This window comes from Zalophus californianus, chromosome 1, assembly GCF_009762305.2.
Source record: "Zalophus californianus isolate mZalCal1 chromosome 1, mZalCal1.pri.v2, whole genome shotgun sequence".
NCBI lineage: Eukaryota > Metazoa > Chordata > Mammalia > Carnivora > Otariidae > Zalophus > Zalophus californianus.
Genome location: NC_045595.1, coordinates 168,681,849 through 168,702,206, shown reverse-complemented (window position 1 = coordinate 168,702,206; position 20,358 = coordinate 168,681,849). Strand labels below are relative to the sequence as shown.

General features: G+C 39.4%; 1 protein-coding gene across 6 annotated transcripts in view; it reads left to right on the top strand.

Moving 5' to 3' along the window:
• Positions 1-18,872, top strand: part of TMEM45A (transmembrane protein 45A) — a 66,241-nt gene extending 47,369 nt beyond the window's left edge. For 3 of the 6 annotated variants that reach the window (XM_027585682.2, XM_027585684.1, XM_027585683.1), the window contains exons 2-7: positions 411-477; positions 4,748-4,939; positions 6,199-6,411; positions 8,217-8,401; positions 13,993-14,138; positions 18,772-18,872. In XM_027585682.2, coding sequence (XP_027441483.1) covers positions 4,750-4,939; positions 6,199-6,411; positions 8,217-8,401; positions 13,993-14,138; positions 18,772-18,865 — 828 coding nt within the window. In that variant the 5' untranslated portion in view covers positions 411-477; positions 4,748-4,749 and the 3' untranslated portion in view covers positions 18,866-18,872. The remainder of the gene's footprint in view (positions 1-410; positions 478-4,747; positions 4,940-6,198; positions 6,412-8,216; positions 8,402-13,992; positions 14,139-18,771) is intronic. The other 3 variants (XM_027585680.2, XM_027585681.1, XM_027585685.1) reach the window with 1 other exon arrangement.
• The last annotated feature ends 1,486 nt before the right edge of the window (positions 18,873-20,358 follow it).

Sequence of the window (20,358 nt, the reverse complement as noted above, 5' to 3'; positions counted from 1 at the left end):
AGGAAATGGTTTGTCTTCATAGGACTTATTGGACCTGCTCTGTTATGTTACTGCAGCCATACCATTTTGCTTGTCTTCTGTCCATCTTGATGACCTGGAAGAGATAGCAAAGATCACACATGCTCTACTGGGCTTTGGTTCTCACAGCAGGGAACACAAGTCTGAGGCTAGTGGCCATGTGGGTGGGTGGCAAGGTGAGTCTTCTTGGGAGCTATGGCACAATGTTTGGACATGAAGTAGGGTTTCAAAAGGGTGTGGCCCCAAGATTTACATTTATGAAGGCATTGTGACATATTCTGAAAGTTTATCTGCTGCCTTCATGCTGGAAAAACATAAGCACATTGGTTTAGTCTCTAAGAAGGAGAGTAATTAGATTTAGACCAGTCAGTATCTGCTTTTCCTTCTTGAAGCTGGAACCATTATAAGTTCTTGGGAGAAGAGAACTGAGTTGGACTTGACATTGAGGACCGTGTGAAGGTAAGGATAATTTAACTAAGAAAACTTTTTTGAAATAGTTGAAATTTGGGAGATAACGTACTGGTATGGAATGATGGAGAACTTTAAAGCTACAAATGCTTGTATATATTTTGCTTTGAGTGTTCAAGCAAATGGTAAAGTGAAGTTCAAGAAATAGTTAAAATTTGTTTAGTGTATGGGGATTTATAAATGTGCCTTGAAAGGAGTCACTAAGATTTAGGAATACTTTATTTTGGTGGTGGCTCAAGATGAAATTTTAATTTAAGTTTCCCCCATGGCATTCATTTTATACTGAAGTTAGTATTTGGTTGAGATTCCACCAAGAAAACTGTAGGATCTCTTTCTGTGAGCTAGTTTGAGTTCTCTCCTCTTTTTGTGTGCAGATCTGGTCTGTGGTTTATGTGGCTTTTAACACTGGGAATTAACACTTGACACGTAAGTTAGATCTTGGGAGTTGTCCAATATTATCTCTAAGTATTAGAGTGCAAAAATATTTCCCTTTAGGGTGGTGGGTGAGTGTGTAAATTTGGAGGACCGTGAGGAAAAAAAGAGGCCAACAAGGGTATCAGGAGTCATTGCTTGTCATTAGCCCAGAGGATGATGTTTGGTGTCATTAGGAGTAGAGGGTTTATTTATTTATTTTGTTTGGATTGGGGAGGAGTATGAATTTTTAGGATAAATTGCAGCTGGAAGCTGGTGACTGAATCTTGCAGCCCACCATTTCAGGCTTGAATGAACTACTTTCCCCATGAGATTATTTTAAGTGGCAAGATCAGGCAAGGAAGATATTGAAGAAGGACTTTTTTTGTTTCCTATTCTGGTGATTTTTCTGAAGTTTCTGCTGGTTGTCTGACTGATTTGCTTTGTGGGTGAGAAAAGCCCTGTATTCTTCTTCCAAGGGGAATGTGTCTGCTCTTTGGATTTGGATTGAATCAAACTCTGGACTACTTGACTTTTAAGAGCAGTAAATTGCAACCTCAGGTAATAGTAAAGCAGGGAACAAAAGATAGATTTATGGATAATGGTGTTCTAGGAGATCACAGTGAAGTGACATTTGAAGATCTGAGCAGTTTTTTCTTCCACAATGGAAGTGAAAAAAAAAAAATACCATTTTCATTGCCAGGAGCAACTGGGTCTTTTGGGTCGCTTAGCCAGGCAAATATAGCAAGCCTGCTTTGACTTCGTTTTGTTTGAGTTTTTTAAGCAGAGAACAATTGAGCCATCACGTTGTTTCAGATTAAAAGGCTTGAGGCAGAAGTTCTGTAACTGAGGTAGGAGAAATGCCTCATTTCTTTCCCTACTCCGATCTCCTCATATTCCTCTTCAGAAACTTTCATCTACTCCCCATTGCCTCCGTATCATGTCCCAGTGGCTATGCTGAGGTATATTGGTTCACTCAGCTTTTGGGGCAGCAGGAACCTATTATAATGTTGGTCATGGAGGTGGATCAGGAAGATTATTTGGCCAGAGCCGCACATTTCGGAAGGGTCCCAAATTTAAATTTTCATGTTAGCTCCAACATAGGCAGTATGTTTTGCATCTCTGCTGAAGGTATTTATTAGGTAAACCTAAACATTGAAAAGCAACCATGGTTTCTGTAACTCCATTTTGGCATTTTCTTCCTTTCTTAATTTATCAGGGCATAAAAAAATGGAGGATAGCCCAGGCTCCTAACCTCTGAGGCCCCAGTTGACCACTACATAGGCTCTCAATAGTGATGGACATAGAGGCTAATGAAGAGGTCAGACCTTCAATAACTAATCACACAAAGAATTCATTAAAATAAGAACTGGGTACCTTGAGAAGGTATAAGGGGGCCTTCTCTTTGGGCCATCAGGGAGGATTTCCCTAGGCAGATGAAATTGAAAGTGCAAGGGGAGTCAGCCAGATTTGGGGCAGGGGAGTGTTGATATAAGGTCTTAATAATCAATTAGTTTTCAGAGACGAGGTGGCCTCTACAATGATTTTCGTATTTTGAGTTCGGGCAAGTAAGTGAATGGTGGTGGTGGTAACAAAATCAATGACTATGGGAAAATGATTTTCTGGTAGTGGGTGGGTAGATAACATGATTAGTTCAATTTGTGGGTATGTTGAGTATGAGTGAGCTTTGAGACATCAGAGTAGAGATGTTTTATAACTATATGATCTTTTAAGAAGGGCTTAGTTACTCTTGTTAATTTAGAACTTCATAGTGTATAAGATGCTATCCAGGTTCAATGGAGGGGGTAGAAAGAATAGATTTATGGCCCCTGCTTTCAAGAAGTTTATTCTTTAAATGCAGTCAAGGAATTAAATAACTACAGAAGATTCCAGTAACCCTCTAAGACAATAGCAGGAGAAATGTTACACGCAGTACATGAATGATTGCCAAGGGAAGTATATAGATGCTTGTTGCTTTTCAGCAGTAATTGTCCAAGTAGAATTTCTCATTTGATTTTACTTTTGTTCTACTTCGGTAGTTTGAGGTGGGTTGAGGATAACATGAGCTTGCTTAAAACTACTGTGGGTTATTTGCTTTGGACAAAACGCGTTTTGATTTTAGGAGGTAGGTATTTTTCTCTGTCTCATTTTACAGAAGAGGAGAACAGAGGCACTGAGAAGTGAAATAATTTGCCCAAGTCACATAGCTAGTAAATAGTAGAGTTGGGATTCACATCTAGTCCACCTGAATCCAAAGCCCCTTCTCAGGTTTGAAAAATGCTGTTCTTTTCACTAAATATATCCCCTATCACTTAAGTTATTTGAAAACTTTATTTTAAGTGACTGCAAAAAACTTTCAATCATTCTTCTGATTTAAACAATGTATCTTTTTAATTTGGTGCTTGTATTTCCAGTTATAACTTTAGGATAGTTCCTGGAAATGGGTTTCCTGTACCAAGGAATATAAAACCGTTAAGGCTTCTTAAAACATATCAAATTCTTCTCCAGAAATGTACAAATAATTTACAGTCTGGATGTATTTTTCAATCCCACATAAAAGCATTTTCCAATACTATGTGACTTCTTAAGCCGAGACAAACAGAAGAGCTCAGTAACACTGTTACAGATGGTGGTTAGGATGATGAATCACAGAATGAGCAGAAAAGAACTTCAGGTGTCACCTAGGCCACCTCCTTCTTTTATTAAGAACTAAGGCTCAGAGAGGTTAAGGGGCATGTCCCAAATCACAGCACTAATTAGGGTCAGAGTTAGGACAAGAATGGTCACTTAGCACTATGTGATATACAATTGACCCTTGAACAACATGGGAGTTAGGGGCGCCAACCCCCTGCACGGTCGAAAACCCATGTATTATCCTTGACTCCCCCCAAACTAAACAACCAGTAACCTACTGTTGACTGGAAGCCTTACTGATACTATAAACAGTCACTTAACCCATATTTTGTATGCTACATATATTATATATAGTATTATTATGACAAAGTAAGCTAGAGGAAGGAATATGTTATAAAGAAAATTGTAAGGAAGAGAAAATACATTTCCAGTACGTACTGCAAAAAAATCTGCATCTAAGTGGACCCAAGCAGTTCAACCCTGTGTTGTTCAGAGTCAACTATATTTAGTCAGATTCTATTTGAAGGTTTGGATGATTCAGGGATGTGCCAAAATGTCCACCTGGGGACTCGACTGAAAATTTAAGAGACTCTTACTGTTTGAGTTAACTTCACAGTTCCCCCTTGAAATTTCACCATTGTGAAGGATGTGGAAGTCACCCAAAATGGTCTCCCCTGAACTGAAATGCCCAGTACCCACTCAGGGAGATAAAGTCCTCTGCTGGGCCAGGGGAAACCTGAAATCTCCTTTATCAGTGCTCCTACATCTGGCCTACTGTGAGATTCATAAAGAGGATTCTGCAATTCTCTTTTCATTATTCTGTTGATGGTACAGGACATTTGAACAAAGGGCTGCTCACATAATTCAAGACTGATTTTCTATAGCACTGACCAAAAATGGAAGCTATTTCTTTTTATTATTTATTATTTTATATTGTGTCCCAACTGAAAATGGGTATGTTGTAAAAATTAGGGTAGAGATTGTGTGTAAAACATTTGACATAGTGCCTAGCACAAGCTAAGTTTTCAATGAATATGAATTTTTTTCTTGTTGGTGTTGTTGATATTGCAGTGATTGACAGTAACATCGACTCCTCTTAAATCAATGGTATATCCATAATCATCAGAAAATATCATATTTTATGAGAATGAGTGATATTTTGGCTAAGTTCGGGAAACAAAATGTCTTCATCTTCTGTTTGTTCTAATCTTGGTAGACATGGGGAGTTTCAAAGGTCATGCCCTCCCCGGAACCTTCTTCATTATGATGGGTATTTGGTGGACCACCAGGTGCATTCTGAAGTATGCCTGCAAAAAGCACAAACGGACTTCCTACCTTGGCTCCAAAGTATTATTCCATCGAATAGAAATTTTTGAGGGAATCATGATAATCAGCATGGCTATCACTGGTGAGTGGACCATTTCTGTGTTCTGTTTTCTCCTTTTGGGTATTTCTACATGCAAAGAGAAAATTAAATATCAAATCAACAAATCACTAAAGTGAATTTTTATTAAAAAATATCTCTGAACACATATTCTAACTATAATTTTTATCTGATATAATTTGTTAGAAGGTGACACTTCATGTTTATACAAAGGCCTATTCCTTAATGAGTCAGTGATGGATATTAACTTGCCTGCCCACTCAAGGTGAATTTCCTTTATCGAATTAGTTGGAACCTTGAAATAATTTTATGTCATTTATTCTGATGCCTGAACGAGGAAACTCTATCAGAAGCCATTTCTCAAAATGATGCCAAAATAATCAAGTTATTGTGGGAAAGCCTCAGTCATAAGTTGTTGCTGATGGACTGTACAGAGGGGTCAGGCTGCAGAAGACCTTGCTTTATGCATTCATCCTTTTTGCGTGATTCCTAAATTGAAAAGGGAAGTTAGGCCAGATGACTTCTAAGGCCTTTTCATTGACTATAAGATTCTGTGAAAATTTTCTGTGGTTTTAGAATTCCACTGTAGCCTCTCCTTTGTGAAAGGCAGAACTTTTTCATTTCCCTTTGGATTTCCTCCTGCTTTATTCATGGCAATTGATCTTTGCTGTGGACATGAAATTACAGAGCAACCATTTCCAAAGAGAGGGATTGCCTTGCCAAATTCCATAGATTGACACATAAAGCAGCATTTTAAAGAAAGTTTTACTGTTTCTGTAATTGACTAGACCAGGTGCTATAATCTGTGTTTTCTGTAAACTTGACTTGGGGAAAAGCTGAACTCTAGTATTTTGATTCTGAATCAAGCACAACTCGCTACTTCTTGGCAGCCACCCAGAGATGCAGGATGTGTCAGAAGCAAGTAATCAGCCTCTGTAGGATTTATCTAGTCATTAGATGAAAATGGGAACTAAGACCATCAGTGGAACTGATCAGGGAACTATGAAGAACTGAAATGATCAGCTTCAATGATCTGAAATAACTAGATGTTTGACTAAATTGGTTTATCTTTGACTAAAAGTTGATCATCCAAACCAGTATTTGAACTTCTAAAACCAGCTTAAAGCCCCAGTACTTAGCTGTTAGGGAACAGCCCAGAGAGAAAGATCAGCATCGTAGAAGGACATTAGATTAGACTAAGGCCTGGGTTAATCCTGCGTCTTCCTGCTTTCTTCACAAAGTTGTGGGGAGGGTTACTAAAACTGTGATATATTCCTTTGCAGGCATGCTTGGGGAGCAGTTTATCACTGGAGGGCCCCACTTGGCCTTATATAACTATAAAGAGGGCCAGTGGGTCGAACTCCTGAGCTGGCACCATTTCACCATGTATTTCTTCTTTGGGCTGCTGGGTGTGACAAACATCTTAGGCTTTTTCATCAATTCACTTCCCGCCTCCTTAACCAAGTTAATGTTGTCAAATGCCTTATTTGTGGAGGGTAAGTATAAGTGAGTATGTTCCCGTACCTTTCACTATCCTTGGACACTTGTCTAGCCCTGTACAATAATATTCCTTTAGTGTCCTGGTGCTGTCTTGATCAATTGGGCCATCTGTTTGGGCCACGGGGAGATAATCAGATGTATTAGGACGCCAAGGATTTTCCCTCCCTACTGACTCGTACAGTAAACTGGGACAAGCAGCATCCTTTGATGTGCTTTATTCACATTTCACATCATTCTTAAATAACCACCTACCCTGGTTATTTATCTCTGGGTTATCCTGGAGAGAATTATGATTTCCATTTTTAACAAGTGAAACTGAGCTCAGGGTAGTGAAGCATGAGTATCCTGAAACAAGGAGACCACTCACAGCAAACTACTAACCTGCTAACTAGCTTTTTTCATATTGATATAGTGCAACTCCATCATTACGTGAGAAGTAGGGTCAAAAAATCAGTCACTAAAAAGAGGAGATCCTATTTTTGAGAGGTTAATGAAAAACACTTCTTTCCCCCCAAAGATTTTACTTATTTATTTGACAGAGAGAGACACAGCGAGAGAGGGAACATAAGCAGGGGGAATGAGAGAGGGAGAAGCAGGCTTCCCGCGGAGCAGGGAGCTCGATGTGGGGCTCGATCCCAGGACCCTGGGATCATGACCTGAGCCGAAGGCAGACGCTTAATGACTGAGCCACCCAGGTGCCCCAATGAAAAACACTTTTTGTTCAGCTGATGTCCCTGTTACTATGTAGGGAAAACAGGTGTTTAGTAATTTGTTTTCATTTATTGTATTTGTAAGGAATAGATTGATGATAGAACTAAAAAAGCCCCAAAGGATCAGGAGGCAGTCATTTCCTAACTGTCCACCTTCCTTCCCCCATCTGAAGATAAGGACTTTTGCCAACCCCATTCTGAGAACAAAGGCTAGCTAAAAGATGGGCATCAACAACCAAGAGCAAGATTCTCAGTATCTCAGGGTGTTAACCATATTTTGAGTGAACATCTTTTCCTCTTCATCTACATGAAAAAGTTGAAGATAAAGCTGGAATCTGCTCATGGGATTAAATAACATAGGTAGTTACTATTTCTTGGGAGCTTCCAGAGCATCTTGTCATAGCCATCAAAGTCTGCTGTTATGATTTGTATATATATATTTCCTTACTCCAATGGACCGAATTCCTTAAAGCAAGGATTTGTCTCATTCATCTGTGTATTCATCCTAAGTCTTCCTCCCTTGCCCCCATCACACTTACTATTCATCCTCCTTCATAGAAGACGTTTGAAATATCGTTAGTTGAAAACGTCATGATATGTTAGACAAGAAAATAAAGGTTGGGAAAGGGAAAAGGAGAGATAGATCTCTATTCTTAAGAGGTAGTGATGATGGGACGCCTGGGTGGCTCAGTCGGTGAAGCGTCTGCTTTCGGCTCAGGTCATGATCCCAGGGTGCTGGGATGGAGTTCTGCATCGGGGTCCTTGCTCAGCAGGGAGCCTGCTTCTCCCTCTGCTTGTGCTCACAGTCTCTCTCTCTCTGACAAATAAATAAAATCTAAAAAATAAAAGAGGTAGTGATGACTCCAAAAATGCTAGAAGTTTCCATTATTGTGGGAAGCAGAGAGCACTTGATATTTTGGACAAATTGGTGTGTGTGCGTGTGTGTGTGTGTGTGTGTGTGTGTGTGTGTATAAAATTATGTGGGGTGGGGAAGAGAGAGAGAGAGGGAGGGGGAGAGAGGGAGGGAGAGAAATGGTGGATGTCCCTTGGTTTCACTGAAAAAGAGAAACTATTTTTTCCCTCTCTATCAGCTTTTATCATGTATAATCACACTCATGGCCGGGAAATGCTGGACATCTTTGTGCACCAGCTGCTGGTCTTGGCCATCTTTGTGACAGGCCTGATTGCCTTCTTGGAGCTCTTCATACGGACCAATATCACTGTGGAACTTCTTCGGACAAGCTTTATCCTGCTTCAGGGGAGCTGGTTTTGGCAGGTGAGTCGAGGCCTCCTGTGAAGGGATCTGATGTCTCCATCTGTATCCATCTCTCTTTGGTGGGGTATTTTGATCCAGAATTGGACACTTCCTTCTGATGTGCTGCCTGTAGAGAGAATGTGGGTCTTTCAGAGGTGATGTTGCTTTAAGTAGCCCAGAGGCCCTGGGGGGAGTACTGACAGAGCATCCGGGAAGGAAGTGGGGTGTGTTCATCTTCCTCACACACCTGAATATCCATAATGTAGGAATTCTGAGCCATTGTTTTTGCTAAAGCAGCTTACAACCTAATGAGTGATGAGCTTGAGAAATATATGAAAGGCAGGAAGGAGAGGAAATGATTAATTATTGAGAAACAACAATGTGCCAGCCACTCTACAGGTCTATTACATACATGTTGTTTCATTATGTCCCCACAGCGACTTGGAAGTTAGGTATTATCATCCCAAATTTACTGATAGGACTCAGCGAGACCCCGTGACTATCCCAGACTCACACGGTAATGCAACTAGAATCTAAATGTGGGTCTGTCTGACCACAAGTCCCAGGCTCTTTCCATTTTACTCTCTTGACTACCTAACCTTGGCATGTTGTCAAAAACATGTATTCCAATTAGTGAACTTAGATTTTATAGAGACTGGTAAATCATACTCTAATATGCACATATAGATGTAAGGAAAGTCTGAGATAAAAGGTGAATGTGGTTTAATAGGGGATGACTTCTTAGAGGAGATGTTTCATCACCAGAAAGCAGGAACTTGGGATGTGGTTATTGCAGAGATTTGCAAACTAATTAGTGTTCCATTAATAATTAATGATTAAGAATCTGAGGGAAGAAACATGGGCTGTCACAACTGAGAATAGGTTCACCTAATGTTGTCCCCTCTGGCAGAGAAATAATGTTTTTATATTTTACCAAAAGCTTTTCTAGGAAAGAGCTATGAGGTTAAAAATCTTTGGGCATTGGGGCACCTGGGTGGCTCAGTCGTTAAGCGTCTGCCTTCAGCTCAGGTCATGATCCTGGGGTCCTGGGATCGAGCCCCGCATCTGGCTCCCTGCTCCGCGGGAAGCCTGCTTCCTCCCTCTCCCACACCCCCTGCTTGTGTTCCCTCTCTCGCTGTGTCTCTCTCTGTCAAATAAATAAATAAAATCTAAAAAAAAAAAAAATCTTTGGGCATAAATCTGTGACTATTTAAAAATCTTTTCCATCTATCAGTATGTCTAGACTAGTTTCTTTTTTTACCTGGTGGCTAGACTAAATAACGTTTGGAGGCTTAAAGAAAAATGAACATTTAATACCAATGCAAACACACACACTGGCAGGAAATGAAGGTTTAACTGTAGTACGTCTCTCCACCCTCAGATCCTCTGAAACAAAAATGTCTAGAGACGTAGGTGAATTTATTCCGCTTTTATTTTGGTGCTATGTGTGGTATATGAATGTTTATGGTCAAAACTCTGTCTTAAGTTGATAATATGACATTGTGATTTGCTTTTCATCATATTTTTTCTCTTTCTACTTGTCCATAGGTGGTTAATACTAGTGCATAAAGAATATGTAGACAGATTAGCACACCCAGACTCTTGGAACTATAAATAAGGAGATGCAAAATGAATGAGGCAAATGTTCAGATTGGCCTTTTTTTTATAACTCATATGTAAATGATGGGAAATGAGTGGGGGAAGGGACAGATGGAGAGGGAGAGAGAGAATCTCAAGCAGATTCCCCATTGAGCACAGAGCCCCCACTGGGAGTGGTAAGGGGATGGAAGGCTCAGTCTTACAGCCCTGGGATCATGACCTGAGCCGAAATCAAGAGTCAGATGCTTAACCGACTGAGCCACCCAGTCACCCCTGTAGGAGAATATTTCTAAAGCTCACTTCCGCACTTTGTCATTTCCAAGTTCCCTCCTATCATTGTCAGAGTTGAGGCAGTGACCATCAGGGGAGGAGGAAGACACTTCTGCTGTCTTTGCTTCCCATTACTTTGAACAGTAACTTCTGCTTCATCACCCTCCCCAACTAATTGCTCCCAGGACCCCTCCCATGACTTCCCAGATTGTTGAACCCAAAGTAAAGTGCAGCCTTATTTTGTCTTTATGAAAGATGAAAGTTCATTCAAAGATGTCAAAAAGACCCAACTAAGCAGGAGTGGTCTGAGTCTGATATGGTAGATCAAATACTTGTTTAAGGCTGATAGTGTTGAGATAAGTGATTGGAGAATAAGACATAAAACACTAGGAAATTCAAACTCTAACCTATAGGAAATGAGCCCCTGGCTTGCTGTATATTAGAGAAGATAATTATTTACATTTTAAATGTGATATTAATGAAGCTTAAACTATTCAAAAACAGATGTTCAGGAGTGGCATAGAAGATACAGCAAGAAAAATTCTTTTTCAGACTTTTATTTGGTTGGAATTTTACATTAGGAAGCAAATTAGAATAACTAATGAGAGAGTAGTGGCTGATTCTATATATCAAGGAGGATTTAATGAGTTGTGGCATTTTGTGGCCCTTGGTTTTCAGCTTTCCTAATTCACTTGCTTTTATCCTGAAATGACTTGGAATGTTTCTATGACTTTCACAATAATCACATCAGTTAACGCTGTTCATAGGCTTCACAGTGGCCTTCAGTTAAGTCTTTAGCTTTCAGTGTCAGGCTTGAGGGTCTCAAGGAGATGAGTAGTGAGAGGTGCTCAAAGTTTCTCTTTTCGTGGTATAAAACAGTAAACATTTGGTTGGTAGAATTGGTAACGACCAATGAAGGTGACTTAAGAGATATTTTATTTTGGAAGCTCCAGAAAACGATTGTGACTATGGCATGGAGGGAGAAGTCCATGAGACTCTAGGTCAGGCAGACCTGGATCTGAAGTCTGGTTCTACCATATTAATCACATGAGTGTACACTATTTATTCTATGCTTTACCAGGAGAAGGTAAAGTTAAGTTGGGATTTGAAAGATGGATAAGAGCCACCAAAGTGTCCAGACTTGAGGTTTAGGATAAGTGATATTCCTTGCTTATTTTGGTCTTAGCTCTTGTATTAGTATCCTAGGGCTCCAATAACAAAGTCCCACAAACTGGATGGCTTAAAACAACGGAAATTTATTCTTTCACTGTTTTGGAGGCCAGAAATCAAGAAATCAAGGTGTCAGCATGTTGGTTCCTTCCTGGGGGCCCAAAGGGAGAATCTGTCCTATGCCACTCTCCTAGAGAGCTGCCAGCAATCCTTGACATTCCTTGGCTTATGGCAGCATAACCTCAACCTCTGCCTCCATAGGTACACCTGTGGGTTTCTGTGTACCTGTGTCTTCACCTGGCCTTCCATAATAAGGACACTAGTCATTGGATTTGGGCCAGGTCTAATCCACTATGACCTCATCTCAAGTTGATGACATCAGCAAAGACATTATTTCCAAATAAGGTCACATTCACAGGCACCAAGTGTTAGGACATCAACATATCCTTTTGGAGGTACACATTATAAGCCACAAAACTCAACAACTAAAAGACAAAAAATAACTATTTTTAAATGAACAATGGAGTTGAAGAGATATTCCTCCAAAGATGGTATACAAATGGTAAATAAACTCATGAAAAGATGAAGAACATTGCTACTTGTTAGAGAAATGCAAATCCAAACCACAGGAGATACCACTTCACACCCACTAGGATGGTAAAAATAATAAATAACAAGTGTTAGTAAGAATAAAGAGAAATTGAGGGCGCCTGGGTGGCTCAGTCGTTAAGCGTCTGCCTTCAGCTCAGGTCACGATCCCGGGCTGCTGGGATCGAGCCCTGCATCAGGCTCCCTGCTCGGCGGGAAGCCTGCTTCTCCCTCTCCCACTCCCCCTGCTTGTGTTCTCTCTCTCTCGCTGTGTCTCTCTCTGTCAAATAAATAAACAAAATCTTAAAAAAAAAAAGGAATAAAAAGAAATTGGAATCCTTGTAAATTGCTGGTAGGAATATAAGATGGTGCAGTCACTGTGGAAAACAATTAGACAGTTTTTCAACAAGTTAAATGCAGCTTTAATTATCACATGTCCTGGCAATGTCATTCCTAAGTATATACCCAAAACAACTGAAAACAAGTATTCAAACAAAAACTTGTAAACAAATTGTTCATAGCAGCATTATTCACAATAGTCAAAAGTTGAAAACAACCCAATGTCTGTCAACTGATGATGAATAAACAAAATGTGGTATATCAATACAATGGACTATTGAACCATAAAGTCATGACGCACTAATGCATGACCATTGGAATTTTTTTAAAATTTAAATTCAATTAGCCAGCATATACTACATCATTAGTTTTTAATTTATTTATTATTTTTTTAAAATTTTTAAAGATTTTATTTATTTATTTGACAGAGAGAGACACAGCGAGAGAGGGAACACAAGCAGGGGAAGTGGGAGAGGGAGAAGCAGGCTTCCTACCGAGCATGGAGCCAGATGTGGGGCTTGATCCCAGGATCCTGGGATCATAACCTGAGCCGAAGGCAGACGCTTAACGCCTGAGCCACCCAGGCGCCCCATACATCATTAGTTTTTGATGTAGTGTTCAATGATTCATCAGTTGCATATAACACCCAGTGCTCATAACATCATGTGTCCTCTGAGGGTTGTGGAAGGGGAGGTGGGTGGGTGGGGTAACTGGGTGATGGGCATTAAGGAGACCATTGGGATTTTGATAGAGATTGCACTGAATTTGTAGATTTCTTTGGGTGTTATTGCCATCTTAACAATATTAAATCATCCAGTCCATGAACATGAGATGTATTTCCATTTATTTAGGTCTTTGATTTCTTTCAACAATGTTTTGTAGTTTTCAGTGTACAAGTCTTGAACCCCTTTGATTCAATTTATTTCTAAGTATTTTATTTTTCTCAATGCTATTGTAAGTAACATTGTTTTCTTAATTCAATTTTTGGATTGTTCATTGCATGAATATAGAAATACAACTGAATTTGTTTGTTGATTTTGTGTCCTGCAAGTATGCTGAATTCATTGATTAGCTCTAATAGTTTTTTTGTGTGTGGATTCTTTAGGATTTTCTATATATAAGATTATATAACCTGTGAATATGGATAGTTTCACTTTTTCCTTTAGAATCTGGATACCCTTTATTTATTTTACTTGACTAATTTTTGGCTAGAAATTCCTGGTGAATAGAAGTGGTGAATCCAACACCCTCCTCTTGTTGCTGATCTTAGGGGCAAAGCTTTCAGTCTTTGATCATTGAATATAATGTTAGCTGTGAACATTTATTTATTTTAAAACCTCTTTGTACTCTAATTTCGAAATAACTGCGTGAAACTGCACAACTTAGAAACCTGGCACATTCTCTGAAAGTCCACTAATCCACAGAGATGATTCCTATTCATATTTTGAAAATTGCTCTTCAATGTCCTTAACATTTTTTTTTTAAAATATGACCTGGTAGATACTATCTGATGTCTTATCTGTAGCATCTCAGATATTTGGAGTTACTTTGGTTAAGATTAATCTTAGAACCAAACATTTTGAAATGTACTATCTTTGGGAATGTGGCTGATTATTTTAATGTGTGCTTTTTGTTTTAAATTACAGATTGGTTTTGTCCTTTATCCCCCCGGTGGAGGTCCTGCATGGGATGCAATGGATCATGACAACATTATGTTTCTTACCATATGCTTTTGTTGGCATTATGCATTAAGCATTATCGTCGTTGGAATGATTTATGCCTTTGTCACTTGGTAAGTTAGTGATTTTTTGTTCACGTAAGTTCTCTTCCTTGGTATATGATCATCAAGACTCGAAAGTATTGAACTTGAAATTCAAAGGGGAACTTCATTCCTTAGTATTCCACAAGACAGTGTAATGTAGCAGAAAATGATCTGCAAACCCAGAAAGTCCCCCTCGAAAGAATAAATGCTGGCTTACAGTTAGACTCCCTCAACAGTGTCTCAGCTCTGTCTCTAACCTGTGTGTCACCCTTCAACACCCTTTTCTGTGCCTTCATGTCCTTGCATATGCTGTCCCCTTTTCCAGATGGTCCTCTCCATACTCGCAGTGAGCCCTCCATTTGTCCACATGTATATCAGTCATAGCAATTCACAAGCTTGCTGTCATTTTTTGACCAATATTTATATCTCCCATCAAATTTGAGTACATGATTAATTTGACATTTACTTTAATATTTCTAAAAGTAAGATTCAGTTGAAAAATCATGTTTTTAGACCCTGATACAATGTTTCACAGGATTGATAAAGCACATATTCCTAGTTCTGCTACCTATCAGCTGTATGACTTTGGGCAAATTATGTAATCACATTAAGTCTCGGTTTTATTGTTTACAAAATGGGAATAATAATAGTACCTAAATGAGATATGTATTTAAACTGTTTAGGACATAATAAGGGCACAGCGGAAGTTCTTCTTCTCGTTGTTCTTGTTCTTGTTAGTTTTCTTGTTCTCCTCCTCCTCCTTCTGTATCACAAAATGCATAAGGTATAGACCCTAAGGGGGAGAGATAGACAATTGAAATACAATGCAATAGGTGGAAATAGTAGAACAAAGCACTATTGGAGCCCAGAGGAGGCTTCCTCGCAGTTGAGAATTAAGCTTCAGCTTGAAGGATAAAAAGGAATAGAAAGAGCTGAACATGGTTCCTGTCTTTAAGGTAGCTAATACCAAACCACAGTGGGTCTGGCTGGTCCCAACTACTAGGCATGCAGGCTCCCACACTTAATTCTTCAGATTTCAGTACTGACCTAAATGTTCTATATCTGCAGTCTTCATTTTGGTGGCCATGAGCTACTTGACTATATGGTTATTGAGCACTTGACATGTGCCTGGTGCCACAATAATTTTAATTAATTTAAATATCTGTAAATGCATAGCAACTACCATATTGGGCAGTATGCATCTAGCAGGTTCTCTAGATTCCTAAAATGTGGTAACTGCTTCTAGGCCCAGTGGGGTCTCATCCTCTTCAAAAACTAGCTTTCTACTCTTCTCTTTTGCTTTGTGCTTCTCTGAGCTTCACTGCTGAAGCAGCTTTGGTGCTGGGTCTCTAAGTAAGAGAACAATTTCCTTGTCTAGCTCCTGATGTCTCTGCTAGGCTTTGGGTCAGCTTACTTTGATCTGTAGTTACCTCCTTCTAGGGGTCTAAGTGCTTTGGGTACTGGGAGATTCTAGCTTCTCATTGACTGATTTCTATTAGTCCTATTTCATTCCTCCAAAGCATGCACATGGCTGTTAAAACTGGCTCTGCCATTGAGTGAAACTTGGCTTCTTCCTCTGTTGTTCTAGGCTGACATCTGGGCCTCACCTCCTTAGGGGCTGGGCAGCCTCCAAGAATAATGGCAACCTTCAAGGAGCCTCTCTAGCTCATGTCGGCTCTCTTCCAGAGCCGAAAGAAGACTACTGTCTCTTCCTGTTTCAAAAAGCTTCAGACCTCTCTTATCCACTTACAGTTTTCTAGAAACCAGAAAGTCCATGTTGTCTTTTTCAACCTTTACCTTTTGGGCCACTTAGTCCACTCTACCTGACATATCCAAATTAAATGCCCATCTCTTCTATGAAAACTTCTGTGACAATTCTAGCCCTCATCTCCCTTCAGGAGTTTGTGTAGTACTTTAGTCACTACTACCCATTTTAGCAATTGTGATCTCTTTACTATTAGCTTACATCAGCCTGATCCGCTAGCTAGATTGTATCACCCTGAGGAAAATACCCTTTTTATATTTGTACAGCTCCTGGCATACCGTCAAACATATAGGGGGTACTCAATAAACACTTATTTACTGTTTTAATAGATCTGCTTCAGAGTTACGTGAATATGGGCTTTGTTTGTTTGGAAATCATGTTTCAGATGCTTTTCAGTCTTGCTCTCATAGTGCTCTTGGAAATATAAGAACAAGAGCTCATGATGTGAGGTATGTTGATATAAACTTAAGCAATAGCTTAAAAAATGTCATGAAGATTCAGTACTGACTTTCAGTGAGGTCACATGGCAGGCTAATTCAGTTCTATAATCATAAGGAGTTTTGACAATCTATTTTTCAGGGTTTGACTGGAGTAGTTTGTAATTCAGTCACAGGTGATGGATTTTCAGGACATTATATCCGAAAGTGCAAAGATCACCATGGAAACAAAACTGGATTATGGAACCACAACCCCCCCAAATCTTAGAAAAGTGAAGTTCTACTTCCCAGCTTTCCAGAATAATGGTGCAAAGATTGCCTCATTCAGCCTCATAACTTTCCAGAATAATGGTTCAAAGTTTGCCTCATTCAGACCCATACCTGCAGTTCTGAAATGACAATTCATAGGAGAGACTTAGCTGTTTGGAAATCTTATTAGATGTTCTACTGTATTACATATTTAAATACCACTATTCATAGAATTATTTCAAAAGCTCCTCTCTATGGGTCGAGAAATATGTCCACTTTCAGGTTGGTTTCCTAAGCAATAATTCGGGTGACTCATTTCGAAGAACAAAATAGAGATGACCAAATTCCAGGAAAATGATGGTTTGCCTTCTGGAAGTTTGATTTCCAGATGCACTGTGGAAGTACACCCAGAGTCTCAGTTCTGCTCTTTTTCTTATTAATCGAAGAAAATCTATGAGAGCAAAACCTCAGACACATCCTAACCTTAGTATCCTGGACAAACATCATTCCAGGAACTAGCAATTATTTGCACTTCTTTATCATTCCAGCCTTTAATCTGTCTCCAGCGCCAATTTATGCACGTGCCAATACCTAGGGCTACAGGGTGCAGATAGAGCCTGAACATGCCTCATCTTGGTAGCTTGTAGCAACAGCAGACACAGCCCAGGAAAGAGGAGTGGGAACAGGAAGAGTCACTAGGATCTGGGTTAACAATTAATTTGTAATAAGTAGCCATGGGTTTGTTTTATTTTCCACATGAGCCACGAAGAATAAATCTAACTAATGAATTAACAGTTAATCCATTTCATTTAGCATGTATTGAAGCTGTGCAATGTAGAGATAATTGTGTGGATCTAAAATATGACACAAACACTGTCCCAGCCTTTAAATTATTTAAGCCTATTAGTCTTTCACAAGAATAGTGCCTTGAAGAGCTGAGGACATTGGGAGCAACATCAATAGTCAATTAATAATCAAGGCAAATTATTTTGATTGGTTTCCTTGATCTTGATGAGTCAATAGTTGTTATTGGTACTACTCAGTTGTTGTATATTGGAGGAGTTAATGCTGAGTTGAAAGTGACCGAAGAATTAACCTCTATGAATAAGTGAGTATTATGGACTCCTGGCAGATTGCTCCGAAGAACATTGATTCATCAGATGTGTGTTGAGCCACTGTTATGCACCAGATGCTGTTCTAGGCTCTGGCTAGCGTTAGGCACTAAATAAGATAAGGTCTTTGCTTTTATGAAGCTTTTATTCTAGTGGGATCCAGAGCACAAGTAAAGTCATTGCATATTTATGGGGGCAGGCCTTCACTGGAAGAAGAAGAGAGGCAGAAAATAGGGGATGCAGATAGGCTGGTGACGTTTTTCACAAAATGAGAATGATTTTGATGATTTGGTGTATCAAATTTGTTTGTGTATTCCTATGTATTTTTGGAATTTAACTATGTTTTATTGATATAGTCATAGTACAATGTCTTTATGAATAATCATGCTTTGCTTAGTTTTTATTACATCGGGGAAGTGGAGAGTCTGCTGAGTTTCTGCCACTAAGAACCTTCATATCTTCCAGCATCAAAAATTATATTGCTGCTTACCCCCAGACCTACAGATCTCTTAATCTATGAAAACAATCACAAAGGTGGAGGGCACTTCTTCCAACTTCTTATTTCATCATGGATCACTACATGGACCATCACATGCAGTTGAGCAGTTCATGGCCTGCACAAAAGCACCCCTCTGAAGGCACAAGTTGGGACAGACTTGACATGGGGCTTGACACGGGGAAGGAGATGCCTTTATGCACTTCCTTTACAAGAGAGGGCTCCTTTTTGCAATACATAGCTAGGTGTATACTTGATGGAAAAGCTCTAGGCTGAGCTTGGTTTCATCTGGGCTTGCTGCAGCCCAGAGATTCTCTTGTTTGTTTTAGAAATGATCAAAGCTATGAATAATTAGGCATTCTCTGATGCCTAATTAAACAATCACGTTATACATTTAAAAACTGTATTGTATCTGTTTACTTATACCCTGCTTTAATCCACAAAAATTTTTCAGGTAGCTCCAAAGCCAAATAAAAGTGATTTTCTTTTTTTGGATTGCTTCTCCCATTTGCACAGATAATTCGGAGTTTGTTGAATTATAGATACACGTTGTTCTGGGTTTTTATTAAACAGCATAACGTGAGATGCCTTTCATTCTCCTCAGGTTGGTTAAATCTCGACTTCAGAGGTTCTGCCCCTCAGAAGTTGGACTCCTGAAAAATGCTGAACGAGAACAAGAATCAGAAGAAGAGATGTGATTTTGATGGACATTTAGTCTTTCTGGATGAACTTCTCTTTTTTAGATTATTTTTGTTCATGGCTTTGTTTTTTGACCTTTTGCTTGGAGAACAGGCGGCTGAGGATGATTCTTGGTATATTGTTTGTATTTCCAATTTGGTTAAAGTATTTTAATTCAAATATGTTATTTTTAGGTTTGTAAGTACTTCGGGTGATAAATGCATTTTGCGCATCAGTCATGTTATTTGGGGCCTGGAGCAACTATTCCCAGATCATCTAAAGTTAACATCCATGCTAAGAAAAATGTTTTGTTTGCCTTACTTATGCTCAAGGTGTCTGGGCTTACTACCATTTGTAACTCATTAAACATCGAATTACACTTGTTTATTTTGTTGCTGCAATGAGAAATGAATGAATGCAGGAAACTTGGTACAGACACCTCAAGTCTTTTTTTTGTTTTGTTTTGTTTTGTTTTACATTCTCATTATTTGTTTTCTTTCTTTATTTAAATTCAATTAGCCAACATATAGTACATAATTAGTTTCAGATGTAGCGTTCAATAATGCATCAATTGCATATAACACCCAGTGCTCATCACATCACATGACCTCCTTAATGCCCATCACCCAATTACCCCATCCCCTCACCTAACCCCCCTCCAGCAACCCTCAGTTTGTTTCCTGTAGTTAAGAGTCTCTCATGGTTTGTCTTCCTCTCTGATGACTTCCGATTCAGTTTTCCCTCCCTTCCCCTATGATCCTCTGCACTGTTTTTAGCAGCAATGTCCACAATAGCCAAACTGTGGAAAGAGCCAAGATGTCCATCAACAAATGAATGGATAAAGATGTGGTCCATATATACAATGGAATATTACTCAGCCATCAGGAAGAATGAATACTTACTGTTTACATCAATGTGGATGGAACTGGAGGGTATTATGCTAAGTGAAATAAGTCAATCAGAGAAAGACAATTATCATATGGTTTCACTCATATGTTTTTTTAATTCAACTGCACCTCACCCTTGCATCATGAAGAAGGAGCAGTGTGACAAATTCCTTTTTGTGAGACATCTCCTTCTGTTGTACCTGAGTTGTCCCCTGAGATAAGTAAGCCAGCAGTCGTCCTGAGTTGTGCAGTCTTTTAGAGAAGACAAAGAAATGATCCCTAGGACACATGGATGCAAAGCCATGAGAGATTAGGAAGGGGGAGTTATGATGTCATCTATAGAGTAAAAAGTCATCACCATACCATAGCATGGCCACCATACTGTCCCCTCTTTCACCATACTGCTGAAATAATGGAGGGGTTAAAATAAGGAAAAGTATTTTACAGATTACCTGGGTAAAAAGTCAGAGCTCTTACCTAGTCTTGCACTAAGTAGCCCTTAGTGGGGAGTCAAGAAATCTTATTTCTAATTCTGGCTCTACAATTAACCAGCCTCTAGGACTTTAGCAATCACCGTGTCCTCTCTAAAGTAAGGGAATTGAACTGGATGAGGAAGTTTCTGGCTG